This window comes from Gymnoscopelus braueri (genome assembly GCF_963280865.1).
Source record: "Gymnoscopelus braueri genome assembly, chromosome: 6".
Classification (NCBI taxonomy): Eukaryota; Metazoa; Chordata; class Actinopteri; order Myctophiformes; family Myctophidae; genus Gymnoscopelus; species Gymnoscopelus braueri.
In genome coordinates this window covers 6,452,856-6,477,843 of record NC_137607.1, presented here as the reverse complement: position 1 = coordinate 6,477,843, position 24,988 = coordinate 6,452,856, and the positions used below count along the sequence as shown (strand labels likewise).

The following is a 24,988-nucleotide window of genomic DNA, read 5'->3' as shown; positions in this document are numbered from 1 at the left end:
TCAGCATCCTGACAGCAGCCGGATTAAAACTGCACCAGTACCTGGTGGTGGAACTCTTGATACTGCGGTAGAGCCCCTTGCCCGGTCGCGGTCGTTGTAGGGGTTTGAACAGTCTGTGACTTGGGTGGTGCTTGTCCTTGATGATGCGCTTGGCTTTGACCACGCACCGCTTTTTGTACAGTTCCTGGAGCGCTGGGAGCTCGATTCCCATTATCCGCTCCGCCGATCGCACTACTCGCTGTAGGCTGATCTTTTCTCGGGCAGTGCAGTTCCCGTACCAGGCCGTGACACAGCCTGTTAGGATGCCTTCAACAGAACTGCCTATTTAGTTGGCTGATCTGAGGGGCCTGGTGGTGGAGAAATAGGTTAAAAGGTCAACGATATAAGAGAGGGCCAGCCCGTTAAGAGCTTTATAAACAAATAGGAAATTTAAAATGTATTCCAAATGTACGGACCTGATATGTATCCACTTATGCATCCATGATATGTATCTGCGGGCTAGGTGGCTTCCACCTATTTATGGCAGTCTTGACAAGGTTACGATGTAACCCCGGTTTTCTGAGTGGAAAGACCGTCTCTCCAGCCCCAGCCAAGAATCAGTGCTTGGCCACCACAAGTGTAAAGATTATCCATGTCACTGTCCCCGTGGGGGTCAGTCTTTTTTTAAATTATTGAATACTTTATCAGTCAGAAATGTAAACACGTACCACGAGGTACAGTAAGACATTAAGGCTAAAAGGATAACACAAAAAAGTCCTGGGGACTTGTTTCCATTGTGATCCTAACCGGTACATATGGAATATGTGGGTGGAGAGACCACTCAGAGAACCGGGGTTACAACGTAACCTTCCAATATGAGGGCATTCGTGACTATCTTAAAGGAGAATTTTGGACTAAAGTTTTATTACCTTTTCTATGACGTTATGATATTTTTTTCTTTTTTTTTGGTGAGATCTGACGTTCATAGTGACAGAACACTGTCCCAAAAAAAAACAAAAACAAAACAGAAGTCTCGCTAGACGAGATTTCAATCTCGAGATTTCAATCTCGTCTAGCAAGACTTCTGTTTTTTTTTTTTTTTTTTTTTTGGTTGCATAGTGTTCTGTCACTATGAACGTCAGATCTAAAAAAAAAAAAAGAAAAAAAAAGCTATTAAAATATGTGATCTAACCTAAGGCCTATCCGCGCACCTTTTAAGCTGTGGCGGCTCAGGGGTGGAGTTATGAACATTTTCTACTGTACCATTCATCCTAAGATATCATAACGTCATAGAAAAGGTAAGAAAACTTTAGTCCAAAATTCTCCTTTAAGGGGACAGAGAAATGGCTTGATTTTGGCGATGGAGCGGAGGTGGAAAAAGGTGAGTTTTACTACTGCGTTTATAGTGTCTATTATAGATCTGCTTATTAAACTTAAAATTAGAGTCAACCCCAGGTTTTTGACAAGGGGTTTGACAATGGTGGAGAGGTTGCCAAATTGCCCTGTGCGATGGAATCAGGGGGACCAAATAAGACAACTTCAAACTTGCTGTCGTTCAACTGAAAGAAATGTTGTACCATCCAACATTTGTATATATATATAGCCATGGACAAGACTGACAGAGATTTGACTTATCGATTCTATGACATTTGCATTATCTCTGTCAGTCTTGGTTGAAAGCTTGTATTACACTTGAGGTGAAAACGTAGATGCTCTTTGTTTTATTGTAGATCAGGCTTACAAATGTTGGCCGGAGCTTCATCAGCGTGTTGTGAAAAGAATGAGTAGAGCCTGGCATTTTAATCTTTGGAGTGCCTCTATTATTCCCACTTCCTTTATACTACAAAAACTAGTGTTTTTGTTGCTGAGCACCCACAGCTACGGAGGCAACCAGAGGAAGAGCACTTGCTCCACATCCAGATGTTTCACTGCAATAACTGAGAGATTTGCCTTTTCTTTTTTAGTTATCACTCTATGTGAGCCTGTCACGGACATGGACTTTACTTTTCCTTGTGGATCTACCATGTGGATCGTACTTGTGAAAGTTACCGCCCTTTGTGGACTATGTGGTTGAACCTGACAATGTGCTGATACTCTCTGTGCACCTTAATGTCTCTTGTACAGTGCACCTATTATTATATTTTTTGTATTTCTTTTTTTTTTACATGCAAATATTATCAACTACTATAAAATGTTTACTCTCCTCATGAGTTGCATATTCACTTCACCAATTATTTAAGGCTTTAGTGGCCTGAGGTGTTTTGTGGTCATACATATAGCAGCATGAGCTTTGATTATAAATAAAATGATAATTGTGTAATCATTTTTATGATTCCAGAAATCTTTCACAGAGATCAGAGTCTCCAATATCTAACTGTGAGTCTCTCAAGAGTGACCAGTCCATGGATTACACTGCGAACTTCAGAAATAAACCTGGACCTTCAGACCCAAAGTAAGATTATTGGGACTCAGGCAGCAATGGGCCTCATTCACCAACGTTCTTAACTCTTTGACTGCCAGAGTATTTTCATAATGTACTCACCCAGTGCCAAGCGATTTTCGAGCGATTTTCGTGTTTTTAGTAGTTTTAAAGTTGTCATAAAAGTTTAGATCCATATTTATCGATCGATTCACTGTGTGTTTCCGGAGCAGGAGTCTCTGACTATTGCTCCGGAAGCAAAACATTGCATCCGGAGTGTCCCCTTCGCTACAGGCCGTTGGAAACACACGTCTCCTCGGAAAAATGGACACCAAAAAAAAGAACAGAGATACAGGCAAAAGAAAAACAAAAACAAACATGGAGTCGACGGGAACGGAATGACGTTAAATCCATTATCCTATGTTAATCCTATGTTAATTCATGCTGGTGTGATAACCGGCAGTCGGCAGCCTTTGTTAACTTTGTTGAGGTGTGAATTTAAGGTTGTTTTAAAGACGGGGTGCCATGATTTTCAGTGATCCCCCCCCCCCCCCCCTAAAACATAATCATCAGGTATTATGGTTATACTAGGAGGAAGATTTTTTTGAAAAAAGTGTACAGAAAGTGTTAAAATTGTTTTTATGTGGACACGCCTCCAGTTCATTAAGTATACCTGGTTCTCACCTTAGCACCTCCTCCACCACCTTAGCACCACCCACCTGTCCTAGTCCCTCCTCCTCCTCATGCCCACACCTGTTGTGTTATGATAATGAGGGGGAGGGTATAATTTTACTGTGTCATTAAAGTGCTGTTTTTCTATTGGCACGTTTGACCCTCAAGGTTTCAGCCTCCAGGAAGAAACTCAAAATATTCAGAGAAGACATAAAACACCATAAAAACACCACCAGTGGGCTTAATGAAGTTCTATCAACATCATAGACACATGAAAAACAGAAAAAGTGCAAAACCATGGCACCACCTCTTTAAATCTATACATGTGCGTGCGCGTGCTCCTGCTCAAAAAAGGGGTTGCACAGCGTGTTATCACATCCCAAGACCAATACATCCCTGAGTTTGGGACCCTATGGAATTATTATTATTATTATTATTATTATTATTACCCTTATTATTATTATTACCCTTATTATTATTATGTATTCATTCGCTAATTTTAAGGGAAATTAGTTTGGTTGTGCTGTTCAGTATCGTGAATCAAGGGCAGAATCTAAATTATCATGGATTGTGATCCTGCCTGGATATATTTTTGATATTATATTCTTGCGATATCGCCCACCCCTACTGAAGCTATGGAATTGCAGCAGTTAAGTGATCCTCTGTACCCAATATCAAACCCTCTAAAACCTACCATCATCTCACATACAGAGACAATTGGACTCCTTTTTCCATTTAAGAAACATGGCTCAAATCAGACCTGCCATTACATTCCAAATATTTTACAGATAAAGCTCTATAAAGCTTTACTGCTGTACTCACTTGGTACTATATTTCATTATTTTATAAACATTATGACATCATATGAAATGAAACCCTGTCCTTTGTTTGTTTGTTTGCTTGCTTGTTTGTTTGTTTGTTTGTTTGTTTGTTTGTTTTGTGACTCTTTCTAAGAATACAGAGTATAGATAAGGTGACGGAAACAGCAGCTGAGGAGCTGTCTGCTGAAGAGGGTGATACTGCAATGGACAGTGATGAAACATCTCAAACGAGTAAGGCTGCTTTACTCTTTTTAATTATTGTTTTACTGATCCCAGAACATCCTGTATTTATTCATTGCAGGACAATGGTGACATGACATTCTGTTAAACATTATATCAGGGTTAGATTTAATTGTTGTGACTGTTGATTATGTAAGTTGTGTTGATTTGTTTACTATACTGGTTTTCAGGAAGAACATGACATATCACCACACATAATTAAATAAAGCTGTGTTAGCATGTTAATTACCTGTATCTTTAATGTTTCAAATAGGTTCCATCAATGGAGATGGTGGCAACAAGGACATGGTAAGAAACATGTATTTGGCTTCATACTGTACACACTGAAGAAAGTTTTTGCTTCATATCTGATTGCATTCATAGCTTATCTCTACATGTTTTACTTGTTTGCGTATAGTCCCATATGTGCTACATTCTAATGGACTGGTCAATTGAAGATGTCCCTGTGTTTTACCAGCAATAACATAACATATTACTGTTAACACTTACAGCACGGAGCGGTCAACCAGGCCGATTTTTTTATTTTGAAGTAAATTGATGTTGGGCAGGAAGCTCTCAGAATGCTCCCATTCCCTGACTTTTCCTAAATATGCCATATTACACACGTCTGTCTTTCAAAGTCAAAAACTGAATATGGTCACTTTATACCAAAACTTTGTAGTCAGATTGATTGATCTCACCCCTCTAACCCCAGGCAACACACACACACACACACACACAAACCTACTGTACAATACCTTATATCAGATAACTAAATAACATACTGAAAAGTGTGTCATAATTGAGTACAGTGGCGTAGCCAGAGCGCTAGCCGAGGCTGGGCCTAGGGAGTCGCGGGTGGGCACACATGCACGCGCGCTGCGACCCCGACCGTGCATGTGTGACCGTGCATGTGTGACCCCGACCGTGCATGTGTGACCCCGACCATGCATGTGTGACCGTACATGTGTGACCCCGACCCCGACCGTGCGAAGCGCGTGATGTACAAATCCTTTCAGTGGGAACTTACAATTACCTCCCCTTGTGGTCTCATGATGGATGTTTTTTTCAGACCAATTTTGAAAGAAACCAGTGATTCACATCTTTTAATGAATGGTGTCACATTTTGGTGTCAGAGTAGTAGCACCCCCAGCAAATATAGCCTGGCATGGCCAGACTAATATCAATGCGTAGATATTAGTCTGGAATCTCTGTGTGGAACCTGCCTTTCCAAGGGACGGATAAAAAAAAACGCCTCTGGTGATAAACCCGCCCCATATTTTTATACTGGGCCCTGATTGGTGCCCCACAACTTCGGGGACAGCTAAATCCAATCACAACCGAGCGGGGCCAGACCTAATCTGCAGAGGAGTTTTTTTTTGCACTGGCAGATTAGGAGTACCTTCAATATGGATTATTTAACAACATTTTAAAGGGAAATGGGTCTATAATTGGCAGGATTGTATCATCCTTACCCTTTTTCAGCAGAACACATGTTTGCCTCATAGAGGGATTTGGGGAGCTTATTGTTTTGAATAGAGTGGTTTATCATTCTAAGCATAACCGGCACTATAATGTTATGAAACTAGATGTTCGGGCTGATATGCGCCCTCACGTTACACCACCAATCCGACCGATATGCCCATATATGGAGATATCTGTATATGCCCATATAGGCTATGGAGATCTCTGTATCTGTCAGTCTGTATCTGCCAGCCCTTAAGCCAATTTTAACACATCCACCGCCAGAGGTTAATCTCATAATGTACTCACCAGTGCCAAGGTGTTTTTGTTGTTTTTTTGTTTTTTTCATGTCGCCATAGATCTTGTTAAAATCCTTAAGATTGAGCCGTGAACGGTCTGTTTACATCCGCGAGATCTCCCTGTATCTCCCAGTGAAAACCACGTGTCAAACGGGGCATCCATGTTTGAGTTAGAGCGGATTACGTTAAACAGTGAAATGCGAGGAGAAAAAACTACAGGAAGAGAATTGAGTTTCAGTTTCGTCTGTAGAATGGGAGCGGGCGTGATCGTCGAAACCGGATCCCAAATAATTCTATTTCCTGTCATCAAACCGGAAACGGAAGTGGATCAAAAAAATTCCGAAAGTGCACCCGGACCGCGCATGCGCGAAAAGACCGCAGCCCGTAGGACTACGGGCTCGGCGCTTAACCGTTGGATTTAACGGCCCGTAGAACTACGGGCCCGGCGGTAAAGGTGTTAATATAGGATATATAGAATTCACCTAATAAACACTGAACAACAACATTAGCAACTAGAAAGTACTGTTCCTGAAGAAACAGTGTGGGATCGCTAAGAATGTTGCTGGTATTGAGTATTGATAGTGTTAGTACTGTTATAGTAGGGTCATAATACAATGACATCAGTATTATGACGTCACTAGAATGGCATTACCATTCACTAGAATGGCATTATGCATTATGACGTCACTAAATGGCATTTCTCCATTGAAATGACCCATAAAAAAACGGGGGGAATAATAATAATAATAAATAGTGAAGATAACATTAGTGTGATCGCTAAAGCGATCCCACAATAACCCCCCTCCCCTTAAGATACTTCTCTAAATGAAGCATCTACACTCCCTTTATATGAAAGTAGGACCACTGGGAGTATAGAAGTAGGCTACTGGTGTCTTCCGGCCAAATCCAGCAAACAATAAACAAAGCCTCTCCACGGCTAACTTAATCTTGAATTATTTAAATTGAAATATACCGAAAACTCGATTGCCTTTGTACTCCAGTGTTTGTTGTTCCCGTCTGAGCCGAAGAATCTTTTCTTTATCTTGGAAGTAGTGCACTCTGACCATCAGTGTACGAGGTCTGGAAGATCTATTTGAAGAATTGTGTTGCTGGATTCTATGTGAATGGTCGGTGATGACCGGCCTCCGAAAGTTCCCTTTAACCATCAGTTTGGGAATAAGCCTGAAGATGAGAGCCGTTGGTCTTCCCTTTTCCTCCTCTTTAGGTATGCCCACAATCTTGATGTTATTGCGCCGAGAGCGACCCTCCAGGTCGTTCACTTTGGCCCGGAAAGCAGTGATTTCATCTCTTAATTTAGTGATTAAGTCCTTCCCTGCTTTGATGCTGTTCCTCCACTCGGCCTGCAAGTTTGTTTTGCGAGGCTTGTAGAGATTTAAAACCAACCTCAAACTTTTCGAACCTTTCATTAATGGTCTGCAGGCCAGCGTCTGTCATTTGAAATGACAGACATAGTCTGACATGATGAAGGAAATGACTATTTTCCTTCCTCATGTGTCTAACAGCAGAGACGTCTTTGTCACTATCAGAGTCAGCCAGGCGTTAGCAGCATCTGCTGTTGGCTCATTCTCGTTGTTTTTCGATGAGATGAGATGAGATGAGATGAGATGAGATGAGATGAGATGATTTTGGGCAGGCGCTTTACCCTTCTTCCTCTTACTTTCTTCGGCGTGAGGAAGAGGTGGACTCTGGAACTCCGCATTTTTTCCCTCTTGGTAAGTTCTTTGTGTGCAGAAGTATACTCAGCAGCTATTCAATAGTTTTGGTATAAAGTGACCATATTCCGTTTTTGACTTTGAAAGACACACGTGTATTATGGCATATTTAGGAAAAGCATCTCGTTTATTAGTTTGTCATTGTTTGCAGGTTTTTCCGTATACAAACAAGTGGGCGATACACAGTTTGGTCAGCCTGTATTGCGGCGCAGAGGGTTTTTTGTCCTTATTGTGGACTGTTTGCCGAAACCCTCCCGTTTTGCCTCTCGGGGACCGCGCCTACCCTGTAACAAGTTGTGGGAAGCTTTTTCTCACAACTTTCCCGAGTTGAGACACACACGCGTGCGTGCATGCTTTTCTCCTCACGCGTCTGTGCCATAGTGTTTATCATCACAGACTTGTGTGATCCCGGGTGAGTGGGGTGTGAGGATCTCTCTACCCCAGCGAGTGAAACTGACCACACACGCGTGCTTTTTGTGTTTCCCCTATGCGTTCCATGGTGAAGAGGTCTGAGCTTCTCGACCTAGCGAGCGGGCACCGGCACACACATTCAAGTTTCAAGTGCACACTATACAGTCCTGTTTTACGAATCCCCCCCTGTATGAGGCCACGGGCTAATAAACAGGAGAGTGGGAGCCTATATTACACAGTGATGTATATACGCACATAGTTCTGTCTTCACCTCGTATAAGGCTGAGAGCTAACAAACAAGTGTGAGTGTTGCATTACAGTGTTTTGCCCCCAACTAAGCGAAGATTTGTAGGGGGGGGCTTGGTAAGTACAAGAGGAATATACACTGTTTTATCCTCCCTGTATGAGGCCACAGGCTAATACATAGGCCAGTGACAGTATATGCAGCAGGTGTAGGAAGTCTACGCAAGGTTCTGTCTTTCCCCCGAATACCACTGAGAGCTTGTGTTTGGGCGTGCGTGGTGAGTCACAGTGGTTAGACCCCCATATTACAGTAGCTCGGCTATACACAGTGGGTCTTTTCTTGATAAATTATGAAAACAGAAGGTGCAAGAGTGTGCTTTGTGTAAACGGTGGGCCGTCAGCAGTTTATTAGGCTGCACTAGCGCTCCTGTTTTCGTGTATAGAGGGGCGGGTGCATAGAGGAGCAGAGAGATTGCGCCTGGTCCCATTGGTTCACCGATCTGTCTGTCAACCCCCGCCCGTTAACACAACATTACGAGCGACGCCCACTCTGGTTGGTTGGGGAAATGAAACACTTCCCATACCGGGTACACCGACGTGCTCCTCCAGGCTTTTATTTTTTAGCAAAACGAAACAATAAAAGCCTGGAGATCGAGGCTAGCAGTTTATAAACCGGCGGCGTGGTCCCCCCGCGGCTGCTCTCGGTGCCCCCCTCCTAAACGTTGTGCGGCAGAGGCCTTGGACCGCTTCGGGCGTGAGGCAGTGAGCGCGGTGGGTGATGTAGAGGAGAGTGACGTTTTCTCCATTCATGCCCCATAGGAGCTGGTGTTTGGTGACAGTGCCTCAGTGTTCCGGGCGGCACCATCTACGGCTGGGTCTTTTGCCCACTCCCGCGCTAGTAGTTTTGGATTGGTGGGCCCGATGCCAGCTACTAGCGCGCCATACGCCATGTGTGCCCTCTTGGAGAGGGTGGCAAGGGCCTTTGGCCTCGTGTGGGGAGAGCCGGCCGCTGGTGACCTGCTTGTCCCCGTCTGTCCGCAGTTCACTGTGGCGTTCCGCGAGTGCTGGATTAAGGTACAGGGGCATTTTTCCACCCTTCCGAGGAGGCCAGACCATGGACACCCATGGCAGCGCAGGGCTGAACGTGGCCATGGCAGGCCTAAGGCTAGGGGGGCCGGCCCCCAGCACTCGGCCTGACCGACCATGGCTCGACGTTGGCCGTTTCTCTCAGGCCCAAAGGACGGACTGGGAGGGACAAGTGGAGTTCCCTTGGGTGCTGGACACGGTACCAGAACACTTCAATTCCGACGTCGGCCGCCACCCTACTAGTGTATACAGGCTACTGCGTCCGACTGTCCCGGAGGTCAGGTCCTCCGGCTGGAGATGACCTCCCTCCTTACCTGTGGTGCTCTGGGGAGACAACCTCGAATGCCTCCGCCGCCACGGAGGGATATATCATATTGAAGTGATCCAATCCCTCTCATAACCATGGTTACATACGTAACCATTGTTATGTTTACAAAGTCCAGACACGTTTGGAAGCCTTGCTGTCACATACTAGTCGACTAGTTGGTGAAACCCCTAGCGCACACCGCACTGCAAAGTAAATTCCTCAGTGTTATTTTATCCACTTTCAACTCAGAGGGCCCTAATATGCGCATCTTATTTTCAGGTCGTATGCGGTAATTAAGCCATAACGCCACCATCTTATGCGCAATCGCTATTTTGCAAGTCACGCTGAACTCAAACACTTTTTGCTTAAAGGGATATTTCACTTATTTTATTGACTTTTTTTTGTGTTAATTTTTAAGGTTGAAAAAAGACATGGATCTGTGAAGAATTCTGAAGAGAACAGCCAAGAGGAGCAACGTCAAAGAGACTTATTATTTGATGAACTGCTTTGCAGACTTAACCTCAAAGACAACAATAAGTGGACAACTGCTGACTTTCTGAAATTAGGCCCCTCCATAAAGAAGCAAGATGAGATAACTGACAATGACATAGCTTATACATTCCTTCAGAAGTTGTTTATGTTAGACTATAGAGCCAGGGACATGACAGTAACAGTAGACAGTACAAAAGAGACTCCAGATTATGACAATAATGACACAGAAGAAGATCTGTATGATATCTTCTTTGGGGCCAATGTGAAGACTGATCAGAGCATAAAGCAGTGCAATGTCCATCCAATGGATGTTCAGATGGCTGTGTTTCACTGCTCAGATAGCTTTCTCAGGCAGAACATGATTACCAAACTATCACAGTGTCAGTATGCCTTACCTTTACTTGTGCCTGACCCAGTCACAAGGGACATTCAGTGTCCTTTGTGGACATTTAGGCAACTAAGAAAATCCTGGAATGAAACTGATAATCTTTCAGGTGCCATCACAATTAAGAATATGCCCATTTGCCAAGCTGAGACACCTATGGTGTCATTTTCCCGCCTTGGCTCATTGTCATCATCTAAATCTAAGCTGATGAATATGTTAATCAATGACCGTCACAACACATTCTTTCATAGGGATTGTCCAGGTGCCACCAAATCTCACTGCCTGATAGATGGTATGGCAGAGATTGCCTGGTACTTCCCTGCTGGAAAAACAAATGATGCTTTTTCTGACTGTGTTGCCTTCTGTAATCTTCATGGTGATGCTCTGTCACATGAAAAACAGCGTCAAATATTGATCGACAAGGCTTCAGTCAATGTTGTCCTTTTACCTACTCTGGGAAAAGATGGCAAAGGTATGATAATGGTGTCAGACCTTGTTAAGGGTCCAAAACCTCTCATTTGTCTCCTTGCTGATAATGACTCTGTTACAAAAGAGATAAAACCAGGAAAGTATACAATGGGTCTGAAGGATAGAAGTCAGTCAGATGTGGCTAAAGAATTGAAACGTATAATTAAAACGATTTTGTCAAGTCCATATACACCCTTCAAACTTGAAAGCCTGGGAAAAGGCTGTGGAATCAAAACCGATGAAGATGATCCTGCATGTCAAAATGGGAGATCTGCTGCTGAGGAGATTCTGAAATTGCTTGAAGGAAAAGAGTTTTCACAGGTCAAAGACACATTTCTACCATGTCAAGGTCAACTGTGGCATGAGTGGTGCCAAATACACAAAGAGCTGTACCGCCTCAGAGGACACATTGAGAAGGACAAAAGTCAAAAACAAGAGAAGCTGAGGGAAATAAGATGTAAACAACGTAAACAATCATCCAGTGAGCTGATGCGGATGTTCATTGAAAACTTGCAGTCTCTGAAATTGAATGAAAAATGTCACTTCCTAAAATGGATTGGATTCTTTCTTGATAACTTATTCACAGATAACATTTCTGAAATCAACCAGAAATATGATGCAACGCGGTCTGAGGTCTTGGTTTTGAAAAAGAAAAAAAAGAAGCATGGCATTTCAGATGAGCTGGAGGCAAAGAAAAGGGAGTTGGAGGACATTTCAAACAAACTTAAGTCAGCAACTGTTGGAGTTGAGTACCTCTGGAGAGAAATGGGACAGATCTATGAAGCCTATGCACCTTGCACTGCTTTGGAAAAATGGTCTCAATACCCAAAGCTGGCAGCAGAGCTTATGATAGGAGGACACCCAATAGTAGGACACCCAATGGAGTTGATGGATGGAGATACAGCTCATGTGCCTTTAACATGGATCACTAATGTTCTAGATGAGGTCATCAAGACAGTTGGAGACCAGAGAGTTTTTGTTTTGTCAGTTTTAGGCATCCAGGGTAGTGGAAAATCTACCATGCTGAATGCAATGTTTGGATTGCAGTTTGCAGTAAGTGCTGGCAGGTGCACTAGAGGGGCCTTCATGCAGCTAGTGAAAGTGTCAGAGGAGATCCAGAAAGACTTTAAGTTTGACTATCTCCTGGTTGTGGACACTGAAGGACTGCGTGCTCCTGAGCTGGCAGGGCAGGACACTCGTCACCATGACAATGCATTGGCAACATTTGTCATTGGCCTGGCAAATATGACTTTGATCAACATCTTTGGAGAAAATGCATCTGAGATTACAGATGTTCTTCACATTGCTGTTCAGGCCTTCATGAGGATGAAGAAGGTTAAACTGTCTCCAAGTTGTATGTTTGTTCACCAGAATGTTGCAGCTATTGAAGCTTGTGAAAAAAACAAAGTGGGAAAGAGACGCCTCGTAGAAAAACTCGATGAGATGACCAAGTTAGCTGCCAAAGAGGAAGAGTTTGAAGCAGAGGTTTTCTTCGGTGATGTCATTGCATTTGATGTAGAAAAAGATGTGAAATACATTTCCCAGCTGTGGAAAGGCAGTCCACCCATGGCCCCTCCAAATCCAGTTTATAGTGAGAATATCCAAGAGCTGAAGAACATGATCCTTTCAAAAGCATCACTGTCTGGTGGAATGACACTTTTGGAATTCAACAGCACCATTAAAAAACTTTGGGATGCCCTGTTGAATGAAAACTTTGTTTTCAGTTTCAAAATCACAGGAAATTGTACTGTACAGAAAACTTGAAGGAGAGTATGGGAAATGGATCTTGGATTTAAAGCAAGCAAAGAAAACCAAATTTTCAACAGAATTGAAAATGAAAGACTAAGGGGAAAAAACACTTTGATGTTGACTAGTCATGTAACGATTCACTCAACTCACGATACGTTTCACGATACAAGGTTCACAAAACGATTTTTTATTTAATAATTTAACAATTGTATCAGACCGCTGACAACGTCAAACTCCTTTCAATATTGTCAGATATATAGCGAATTTCATTGATATTAATCAATGAATTCTTATCTAATCTCTCATTTTGAGCACCTCAGTGCCCTGCAGAGTTTAAATCAGAAGGTTGACAACGTCGTCAGGTGGGGGAGGGGGTCCACTCAGTAAACGGTATAGTTTGGGCCATTCATTAATCAAATAAATATGTTTAGGCCTATATGCGATGCACATTTCCCTCTTTATGCAGCGCTAGCACCTAGTTGTTTAGATTTCATAGTCTGAGAGGACGTTCGGCCGGGTAAACGTAGCCTATTGCACAACTGCCAGTTCAGTGAGTGACGACAGAACGCAGGCAGAAATAATAGGTGGTGAACAAGGAAGGGAGTCTAACTAGATTGCGCCCTCTGCTGTTTGCATCACGATACATTTTTTTATTTCACCGATTTAAATCGTCACCAGGTTGAAGCGATTTTAATCGTCTCACGATAAATCGTTGCCTAATGTTGACAGAGTTAAAGATATACTGGTTGGAGAGGAAATCAACATTGACATCTTCCACAATGAATGGATGAATGAATGAACAGGTGAAATGAACTAAACAGAAGCTAGAGAAAGTTATTCAGCAGAGGAATTCTCCAAAAATCCTTGATGATAAGAAGACAGACTATAAGGACATGCTCATCAAGAAGAGCCACGAGCCTGCCCATAAGTTAAACGGAAAGCCAAAGGATGAAGAGGAACTTGCAAAGGAGTTTGGGAAAAGTGGGTTACAGAGTGCACTGCTGGATATCAACATTGTAGTGATGATGCTGAGCCAGGTATGGACATAGAAAGCTAATTGATAAGGTTTTTGGTTTCATAACCAAGTGGACCTGGTCGGCCATGAGCTCATCGCTTAAGTCCCCCCCCCCTCCCCCTTTCAGAGGACAAAACCCCACTAATAAAGGACTGCACCTTCAGCGGAAGGCGATACCTTTATTGCCCCATGGAATGTCTTCACCAGAGACACACAGCCTGTCTTTCTAACTGACCCTGACGGCTGTCTGTCCTACCAGCTCTTCTTTCCCCATTTAATATAGAGACATGTTATTTGGGTCTCTCTCTCTCCCTCCTTCATCCTTGGGAGATAAGGGAACCTAAGAGTTTTACGACATGAAGGAATGTCGTCACCAAGGGCCCACAGTCTGACACACAGACTCACTGAGCACAATACAGTGAGGGACAAGTAAATGTGAATAAACTGCTTACGTGTTATGTTCTGTGACTTTAAAATATATATTTATTGTCTTGTATTATGACTACGACAATAATATGAACTTTGGTGCTTTTAAATATGATGCTTCTCTTGTTAATTAGACTTCAATGCTTACCTGCTTTCTATTTGACAGGAAGCAGTCATGTTTAGTATCTAGACAATTCTAAATTCATTGTGATTTCAAATATCCAACCAAATGTATTAATAGAATGTCCCTAAGATAGGTAGCAGAGAAGTTTAGTTTTCCACAAATTAGGAGGGAAGTTGCCAGCCACAGCAGCTGTCTCAAACACGCCTCCAGTGTGACAAGGAGGAAGACTCCTCGTTCTACCTAAGTAAGCTGGGAACCCCCAGCTCGCTCTCTCTTGATGCTCCGAGGTGACGAGACGACACCGTCCCCCGCCGCTCTCTCTCCCTGCACCTCTCCCCGAGGACAACGCAGCAACAGGAGGGTTGACCGGAGTCCCCTCTCTACACACTCTCCAAGAAGACAGGGTGGCTCCCTTTCCGACGCCTTCTAAAGGACCCGGGGGTTGACGAGCAGCCACGTCCCCTCACCACAGCTTTCTCGAAGACAAGGGTCGACAGAAGTCCCCTTTCCCCGTGAGAAGAGCCACCTTCCCTCGGCCAGCTCTCAAGCCAGAGTCAGCATCCCAGGGGACGCTGAGCTGAGCCAGACAGATGCCTGCTTCCAGATGACCACGAACAGCTGCTCCCTCTCTACCTCATGACGCAGTGAAGTAGCCTCACGACGCTACTGCGCGGACGCTAGCTATCCATGCTAGCCAACGCCTCATGGTCTCCCCACGAGAAGAGCCACCGTCCTAGGTCCAGCTCTCAAGCCAAAGTCAGCATCCCAGGGGACGCTGAGCTAAGCCGAACAGCTGCTCTGCTCCCTCTCTTCTGCTTGGCCATAGGCATACAGACCAGTGACCTCTAAACGTGGGCAGCCTTTCTGCCACATCCTGGCTCCTCAACCCTAGCTTGAGTGGAGACTGAGAAGGAAGGCAGTGAAGTAGCCGCACAGGCGCTACTGCCCGGACGCTAGCTATACCTGCTAGCCAACGCCTCATGGTCTCTCCCCAGAGACAAAGGAATCATCTCCTCTCCTCCTTCTAATGGACAGGCGAGCATAGTGCATTCACATGTGGTTGGCAACTGAGTTTAGTTGTGAGTGTAGATTAGCTATTTTTAACCATTGATCTTTCTCTTTTCTTTATGACTTTAATCCCTTATTCTCCCTTAGTAGATTAGAATGTGGCCATTTCCTTATTTGACCTTATTGATCTGACGTCATTCTCCTCATCGGCCAGATTTGATCTGTGATTTTGTATATTGTTGAGATTTTAACCAGTTTCATCATCTTTTGTTTTATTGACCAATTGTTCTTTTCCCCATTTCATTGGTTGTTTTATTATCATCTACATAGGATTTATATTAATAAACACTTTATTTTGATATAAACGGAAGTCCTTTTCCAAGTGATTTCAACGCATATATTTCCAATCAATTTTTAACCAGAATCCATGCATCATACTGTGTCCAAGATTCTTACGTAGCCTTTTTCATGGGTGTGTTGAGGAGCGAATTAATCCCTTAATTTGCACAATTCCTTAATTTTTGGTGAAATTTTATATTTTGATTTTTCATAATTTTAATAATTATTATTAATACTTCCCATAATAATTACGCCATGTCCGCTACAACATTACACAGGATGTGGATTCTGTGACAAAAATGAATACTACATTTTGCAATTATGGTCCACACCAAAGTAAGTTTTTTTTATCAGGAAATAATTAAGCTCTTAAAACTGAGTTTGCAGTTGCTCTTTTGACTTCATGTATTTGAACATGCAGAGGAATGCCATTTAAAATATCACAAGGAATTCAAAAAGAACAATGATGAACTTGCTTATTTGGAAAACAAAAAGGAACAATAATTATTCAAAAGGCAGCTCATGTGCTGTTGTGCTTGGTGAACTGCTTTGCAGTGAAATTAAAGATTCTGCAATTCAGGCTGACAAGACTGCCATTCACTTGGCCGGATAGATGAAATGTAGTCACCCTCCCTTCAGTGGGAATAGGATGAACTTGGAGAAACATGTTTTAAAATCACCAGCAGCGCAAGGGGACTTTAACAGTTACATGAACTACATCAGAGCAGACATCCAAGGACAAAACTCAGTGTAAACTCAAAGATACCGTCACATGGCTTTAGGAGCTTTCCAGTCTGTTAAAAGATTACCTAAAGTTTGGCATCAACTGCTATGGACATTTCAATGACATAGATGACTTTCTTAAAGGGATATTACAAAAGACTTTGATCCCATGAATGCAGGTCTGGACAGCCGCTCATTGGTGGATGCCTCAGAGAAACCAGATCAAATTCTTATTGACCAATTGTGCAAGTGTAGCTGGGTACAGTGTCCTTCCTGTAGTGCAATTTGTACCAACACCCTTGAGGAACAGTGTCCAGATCATCACAGTGTCCCTTTTCATCGCTACAGCAGTTGCAAGTGATAGACATTTCCGCCACTAAGTTAATTCCATTTGAAGACAATAGAAATGGTGGTCCAGAATATAGTCAAAACCTATATACTGGAGGATCATTATGGCAAAGAATTTGAGGGTAGAGGAGAAATTCCTGAATAATTGAAAGAGCATACAAAACAGGAAGCTATTGAAATTTTGGAGAACATGTCGAATGGCCCACAAACAACCACAACACACTTCAAAATACCAACATTATTTAGTTTTTATTTGATTAACAGCAAAATGCACACAAATTAATCTGGCTGACAATATATCAGTTATTACAGCATTATTAATGCCAAAGTTCATTAGTGTGCCTGGAATGCCTGATTCAACATTTAAATGTTTTAAGCAACTGGTGTGACAGTCAGTTGAAAGAAGTAAGCCATGTGGCCCATAGGGCAGGAGCCTATCACCTATTTATGTAGTGTGAGGTGGCTTCATATAAGAGTACATCCATAGGCGGCGGGTAATGAAGGCTAGGGTAGGCTAAGCCTTCCTAAATGTTATGCTGGGAAATTCTGGGAATTGTGCAAATTATATATAATAAATATGTGCAGCATTATTTAGTATTTTTTTAAATAATAAATCAGTAAAATCAGGCAAAAATAAGAATTAAATAACCTAACCTAACCCTAACCCTAACTGTCAAGTCCCTTTCTAGTTTCGCTCCAAAGGACATACAAGGACGCAACTCAAAGTTCCAAACTCAATCAACTTTTTATTTTCCAACTCTGTTTTCTCATTGGTTGGCTTCTTTAGTTGATTTGGTCTGGTCAATCAATAGTAGTTTAGAAGTTTAGTTAGGTTGTAAACCTTTAACACAGAGAAAAATAAAGATTAGCAACATTGCCATTTTACAACAAATCATAGCATTTTTTTAAACTCCTCATTTTTTTAAACAACTTCGTGTTTTCAAACAATAAAGTTTTCAAACGATAAAGTTTTAAACAATAAATATCCTAAAACAATAAATGTCCTAAGACAATAAATGTCTAAAAATCAATGTTCCAAACAATTAAAGCCCTTAGACCAAACAATACGTGTCTTAAAACAATTATATAAATAACAATAAAGACACATCTTCAGAAAAATAGCTGATCCACAAGCTTGTAGATCGGCTCTTTTTCACTTGGCATTTTAAACCTTTTTTAACATGGCAAATTCATGAACTCTACATTTTAGTAGTTTTAAATCAAATAAACCACAACATGGTAATTGCATGAATTGTCTACATTTTAAATCATAAACAGGATATTAGCCTTTTTAACTTTGTATTATTCTTTTGTATTCCACACTTTTAACTTTTCAAACACAAGAAATCAATGTTGCAATGTAATGAGTTATTTGACCGATGCTGCAATGTGTTCCTTAACTTAAACTTTAGCAGTAGCCTACACATGAACACATTAAGCAGCATTGCAAACATTAAACAGCATTTCAAAGCAACATTAAATAAAACCATTTCACCGACCATTGGCGTCTTTGGGCTGAACTCTTTTACTGGAACTTGGAATTTCTTCTCTCCTCTCTGGAGTCTCTCCTTCTCTCTGGAGTTAGTTTGTTTGAATGAGCACCTCCATTCCTTTTCAGGTGCTCCTAATCTGATAACGAGCAGCCATTTTGCTGCTGCATTCTGGGAAGTGTAGTGCTGTTTGAGTAGTTGTAGTTTTTTGACCATATAAGGAAGAGGATCTGGCAATGAAGCTCCACTCCTGAGTCAAAGCTCCAGTTTTGACTTAACACTAACCCTAACCCTAACCCTATAACCGAAATAAAGTAACCAAAAACCAAAAAGAAACTAACACAATCCGCCCATTTTTTTGTGCGCGTGTACGGATTTCGGCGCAAGCGGCCGACCCCCAGCCTTCCCAATTGTCAAGCTCACCTGCCGCCTATGAGTACTAAGTACTAAGTACACCTCCTGGACATGACGCTAGTATATCGCAGGGACTTACCCCAATCCATCCCTTGATGCTGAGTGCCAAGCAGGGAGGCATTGGGTCCCATTTTTATAGTCTTTTGTACAGGGCCGTGCAGAGAGTGCTGAAGGGGCAAGTGCTCAAAATGTCCACGAAAGGGCACATATGCTCGCGCCGATTTTTGGGGTGGTCTTTTTGTGGGTGTCCCTCGTGCCATTCCACACCAGAAATGTAGTATGTGGGATGTCTTATGCTAATGGAGCAAGATGTTCCACAATAACATGGCCCATGTAATTACTGCCAGTACCCTCTCGTCTGCCTCATTGAGGGTAATGGCAGTAATGACATGGGCCATGTTATTTTCACCAACATTTTTAAAGTATATATATTTGAAAGTAATGTAAAGTATACATGATGTGAACATGCATGGTACATCTGTTATGATTATGACGGGTAACTATGAAGAGGCTGAGTGTAGGCTAGGGTTCTCTCCTGTGTGCGTGTGTATGGATTGGCTTGGGTGTGTGTGGGGGGGGAGAGTGTCGTGGTGTGATTGGATGATTATTAGGAGGAGCAGCAGACGCATCCGTTCCTGATTGGTGGCCAGAGGGAGGCTTCAACTTTAAAAGGCTGTCAGCGGGCCGGCGACAGTGAACCCGTTCCTTCTCGACTTCCAACCTGTCCGTCCGTCCTCTGTGTTCTGTAGTAGCCATTTTGTGCATGTGAAGCCGAACAGATATGTAACACTTGATCTCTGCAAACACTTGATCTAAACTATAGATCTCGATGCTTACAGCTCGATCCTAACTCGACCTCGGCCGATTACTTTTGCCATCATCTTGTGTTCTGTTGTCTCAGCTAAGAAGGGGGGGGGAACTATTATTATTATTTGTTTGAGCTTTGTTTTCCGATAGGGAGGTTAGTATTTGTATTTTGCTTTCTTTCGTGGGTAGGTAAGAGGTTTGTTTTCTAGTTTTGTTGTAACTATTCCTCCGCCCCTGGCGAGTTTTTAACGACTTTGAAGAATAAAAAGAAAATACCGAAAAAGCAAACTGTTTGGACATCGGTTCTTGGGAGTTGGGAAGGGCGGTCTTCCACATCATATGTTGCGTCTCGGTTCCCCTAGGCCGGGGCGTAACACATCATTATCAGAGTATCCTTCAACTTCTTGTTTATGCCCCAAAATGACTGGATCTGTTTTGTAGCAATTTGTAACAGTTGTAGAAATATTACACCTTAATTGCCGAATGTTTTAGCATATTCTAATCATGTACACTTTACTTTAAAACATTTTCCAAATATATATATCTTTTTAACATGTTGGACAAAATAGCCAATTTTACATCGAGGTGCCCAGATGTCCCTAGTGCCCAGCTATCCCGTTATCCCTGCATCATACCACAAACAGCCTAACACGTTAACTTTAAGATGAGGGCAAAGTAACTAATTTCATTTGACAGCTTCAGTCCATGTGGGACTTTCATCAGTGCAAATTGCCACACCCCTAACCCTCCCCATCAAATACAACAACATGACATTTAAAACTGATAATATGTCCGATGTTTTGCTTTCCACATTGATTAGAACATTACTGTTGTCAGTCTTGCTAAATGCACAGTGTAGTGTCTGTAGTGGTAGCAGAATGGACAGTGTTCTAAACTTACATGTGGGAAACCCATTGAATCCCATAATTATTAACTACGGTGACTACACTGTTGCCTACATCATGGGTTTTCAACTGGTGGTCCGTGGAGGTATTGCATGTGGTCCCTGACCATGCATTTAGTAATGTAGGAAAGTGAAGATTTGTATTATATTTTATTTTATCGATGGTGGATACTGTTAACAACACCTTTACCGCCGGGCCCGTAGTTCTACGGGCCGTTAAATCCAACGGTTAAGCGCCGAGCCCGTAGTCCTACGGGCTGCGGTCTTTTCGCGCATGCGCGGTCCGGGTGCACTTTCGGAATTTTTTTGATCCACTTCCGTTTCCGGTTTGATGACAGGAAATAGAATTATTTGGGATCCGGTTTCGACGATCACGCCCGCTCCCATTCTACAGACGAAACTGAAACTCAATTCTCTTCCTGTAGTTTTTCTCCTCGCATTTCACTGTTTAACGTAATCCGCTCTAACTCAAACATGGATGCCCCGTTTGACACGCGATCTTCACTGGGAGATACAGGGAGATCTCGCGGATGTAAACAGACCGTTCACGGCTCAATCTTAAGGATTTTAACAAGATCTATGGCGACATGAAAAAAACAAAAAAACAACAAAAACACCTTGGCACTGGTGAGTACATTATGAGATTAACCTCTGGCGGTGGATGTGTTAATGTGTGTGACAACAGAAAGGAAATTCAACTCAAGGATGACAGTTTTACACTTGCACACAGCGCAAAGTATTTAAGGGAGGTTTTAGTACATCAAGGTAAATACAGGCTTTTATTTGGACATCCGACTCCGAGTCAGACATCCGACTTCCAAGTAATTGACAACATTGATGCGTCATCATACATCAAATAAAAGCCTGTATATACCTTGATGTACTCCGACTTCCATGTAACTGACAACATTGATGCGTCATCATACATCAAATAAAAGCCTGTATTTACCTTGATGTACTGAAACCTCCCTTAAATACTTCCACAGAAATGGGAGTTAGAATTTCAAGGGAAACTGTACTGGTTTACCTGGTTGAGTCATCATTAGTAGGAAATGTGCCCATATCAATCGCATGTGCTTGCTTGTACTTGTGCAATTCGAAAATGGCCCCTGTCTAAGTCTTAACAATTAGGCTATCAATTATGGCCCGATGATTCTGGTTTTACTTGTGGAGCTAGGCTGGCATCTATGCACAACTGTCCATATAGATCCAAATTAATCCTATGCACAGAATTACTTCAAATGATTATGAATATCCAGTTATAAATTGGTTATTGTAACCTACCTGGTGTATGTAATTCTATGAGCAACAAAAACACACTTAAAAGAGGATATCTCTGTGTTGGAAATTGGGATAATGCATCTCTCTAATATGCCTAACACCTGTTGAAGTGTTGCTTAATTGTTCAACCACCATCGTTAAGACGCTGAATAAAAATAGAGAGGTGTCATTGACCACTGTTCTGCTGTACTAAAAATGTATATAAAAAACGGACTATCTTATTAATTCAAAATTGCATGACCCTCCCTTGGATTCAAAGTAAAATTAGCTGACCCTCCCTTGTACTAAAATTAGAAAGGCATGACCCTCCCCTATTTTCCTCCAGGGACCCCCTTCTGTAAATTTCGACTGGTCCCTAAGGATAAAATGCCAATGGAACAGTGGAACGACTGGGGCGACAGTGGCTCAGGGGTAGATTGGCCGGGTAGAGTGAACTGAAAACTGCAATGTTCCCAGTTCGATCCCGGGCTGGGGCGCTCCCCCAGAATTAATGTCGAAGTGTCCTTGAACAAGACGCTGAACCCCTAATTGCTCCCGATGAGCAGGTTGGTGCCTTGCATGGTTTCCTCCGCCATCGGTGTATGAATGTGTGAATGGGTGAATGGCACAATCAATGTAAAGTGCTTTGGATAAAAGCGCTTTATAAATGCACCATTTACCATTTACAAGGAAACTTGAGACAAAAAAATATGCACATGATGAGCGATTAATGAAGGGCATGCTCTAATTGAATGCAGTGTCAAAATAGTTTAATGTGAAGGCCCCTAACTTTGATCAGAGGTGAGCTAACTTGTAGGTTTGACTGGAGGAGGTCCTAGGCTGTGGATGGATTATGATTGTGGAGTGTTATTATAGTGATTATAGTTGTTATAATTGTTATTATTGGACACTTTGAAACACTGTCTCTCAACTAACGACAACCAGCTTAACTTGTCCAGTTCTGCCCTCCTTTGCCTTGGTAGCAAATAGCTCCTTTAGGGGTCATCAACATATCCGTACATGGACAAACATGTCCGTGGCAAGACTTGTCTATGTCCGTGGCACTCTTTTTTTCCTTTTTGCTTTTAAAGAAAAATACATTTAGCCTACTACATATTTTTCATTATAATGTAAAAACACATTCTAAAATACACAAAAAAAACGTGTTTGAATCATTTTGGTGACTCATAAGTGTCAGGATGACATTCTCATTAAAATGATGCAGGTGATTTGTGGTATTGTATGTTTTACCTATACATGATTGATATATGAAGACAACAAGACAACAAGATTCCCTTAAAATGTCAAAACATCCGTTCAATCCTTTGTGGGATACTAGTATTTAAAATTTTCAAGACAATGGATTAATGGAGTGTATGATGTGTGTCAAACAATGAAACAATTAAAGTCAACGGTAATGTGAGTGACCACAGTGAAAATGGTGCGGGAAAAGAGCAAAAACAGAAGGCTGTTCTGCACCGAGGCACCGAGGCAAAGGAGGGCAGAACTGAAAGCGTTTCAAAGTGTCCAATAATGCTAATAATAACCATAGTAACACTCAATCATAATCCATGGAAACCCTTGATCCACAGCCTCACCATCAGACCTCCTCACCTCTGATCAAAGTTAGGCACCTTTGCATCAAACTATTGTGACACTGCATTCCTTTAAATCCTGCCATGCCCTTCATGGATCACTCATCGTGTACTGTACACAATTATCTGTTTTGACTCTCAAGTAATTTTCCATAGTTCGAGTCGGCAAACCTTAGACTTTCTCATCAACATAGCTAGTACCTGTTCACCTTGATGGAAACCACAACTCTTAAAGTTAACACATAAAAAACTAGTTTAGCTGGTAGAACTTAATCTCTTCCTGTCCTCAAGTATGTCCCTTTTGCTCCTGCGATGTAAGATGAAAGCACTGTCTGTACTGATAAGACCCAAATATTGAAATTCCAAACATGGAATATACTTGGACCATGCCACATTTAATGCCTGTCTCAGGACTGCCACCTGCCAGAATACAGTGGATAACTTCCCAGTCTCCAGGTTTTCGAAAGTATATCTACCACTTTAACCCTGACATCCCAATTTTGGGCATGTCATTATAGGCTAAAAAGATAAGAAAATGACTGATCTACAAGCTCACAACATGCTGTGATGTGTTGTGAGCTTGTAGATCGGCTTTCCCCCCCAAATAATATTTTATTTACTTATTTGATAAGTGGCTTGTTTAAAAATGTGTAGCGCCCTGGAATAGAGTAGACAATATGGCACATCAGGAGTCCATTATTATATTATTTATGGCTAGGCCTATGTGATTCTGGTTAAGTTATTCAAACACATTTTTATATGGTTCTACATTATAATGAAGAAAATATATAGAATATATCTAGAATTGCCTCGGACATAGACATTCCATCTCCCAGGGGTCTAGCGCATAGTAACGGGGACAGACTCCCGCGTGTTACTCGGCTGATACCGACAATAAGCCATCTCCCGACCTACTTATTACTTACTTATTAGACATGTCTTGCCATGGACATGTTTGTCCGTGTACGGACATGTTTGTCCGTGTACGGACATGTTGATGACCCCTGGGAGGGCACTTGACATCACTGCATCAGGTGAAAAGTGAGACTAAAACTGACTGATGGCAGCCAGCTCATTTAAAATGTAATTATGAATAATAATTACGATTGTGAAATTATAATTATTTGTCAAATGTTTGTTTTGATAAGGGCCACAGATGTTTGGCAGGCCATTATATATATATATATATATATATATATATATATATATATATATATATATATATATATATATATATATATGTATATATATATTTATTTTTTAATTAATTGGTGGTCATGCAATTGAACAAGGTTAAATAAAAAGCATATCTTTTAACCTAAGTTATGATTCATTTGTTTCTCCTAAAAGAATGAAGATTGAATAAAGAGAAAATGTAGCCATAAAATTTGTATTTATTGTGGAAAAAGCAAATAAAAAACTATTTTTTTAATGAAAGAGTGTAAAACTTTACGGTAGAATGAGTCATATCTGCAGTATATCTATCTATGTTCATGTAAGTATATAACATGAGTCTTTTGCTGTTTATGTTTGCTTGAAAGTATGATTTGTTTTGTGTCAGTAATATTTTCTGAACAAAAGCAGTCTAAGTGCAAAATGTATGTTCATGTGAGAATATTTAATTGAAATACAAATGAAGAATCTTATTTTATTTATAAAAAAAAATTACTTCATGACATACAGTACAAAGTACGGATGAAATACATTGTGACAGTTTAAAACATGTATTACTTCCCCGTTTTGTGTTTGACCATTTACAGCTTAGATTATTTAAGTGATAAATGCTCA

At 41.7% G+C, this 24,988-nt stretch overlaps 3 protein-coding genes across 3 annotated transcripts in view; all 3 read left to right on the top strand.

Moving 5' to 3' along the window:
• LOC308087462 (uncharacterized protein) overlaps positions 1–24,988 on the top strand; it is a 78,994-nt gene that overhangs the window by 14,678 nt on the left and 39,328 nt on the right. The window lies entirely within an intron of this gene.
• Positions 1–24,988, top strand: part of LOC308087460 (uncharacterized protein) — a 60,586-nt gene that overhangs the window by 6,631 nt on the left and 28,967 nt on the right. The window contains exons 4-6 of the mRNA XM_080431335.1: positions 2,318–2,431; positions 4,025–4,122; positions 4,385–4,419. Of these exons, the coding sequence (XP_080287461.1) occupies positions 2,318–2,431; positions 4,025–4,122; positions 4,385–4,419 (247 nt within the window). The remainder of the gene's footprint in view (positions 1–2,317; positions 2,432–4,024; positions 4,123–4,384; positions 4,420–24,988) is intronic.
• Positions 1–24,988, top strand: part of LOC308087453 (interferon-induced very large GTPase 1-like) — a 98,924-nt gene that overhangs the window by 49,300 nt on the left and 24,636 nt on the right. The window lies entirely within an intron of this gene.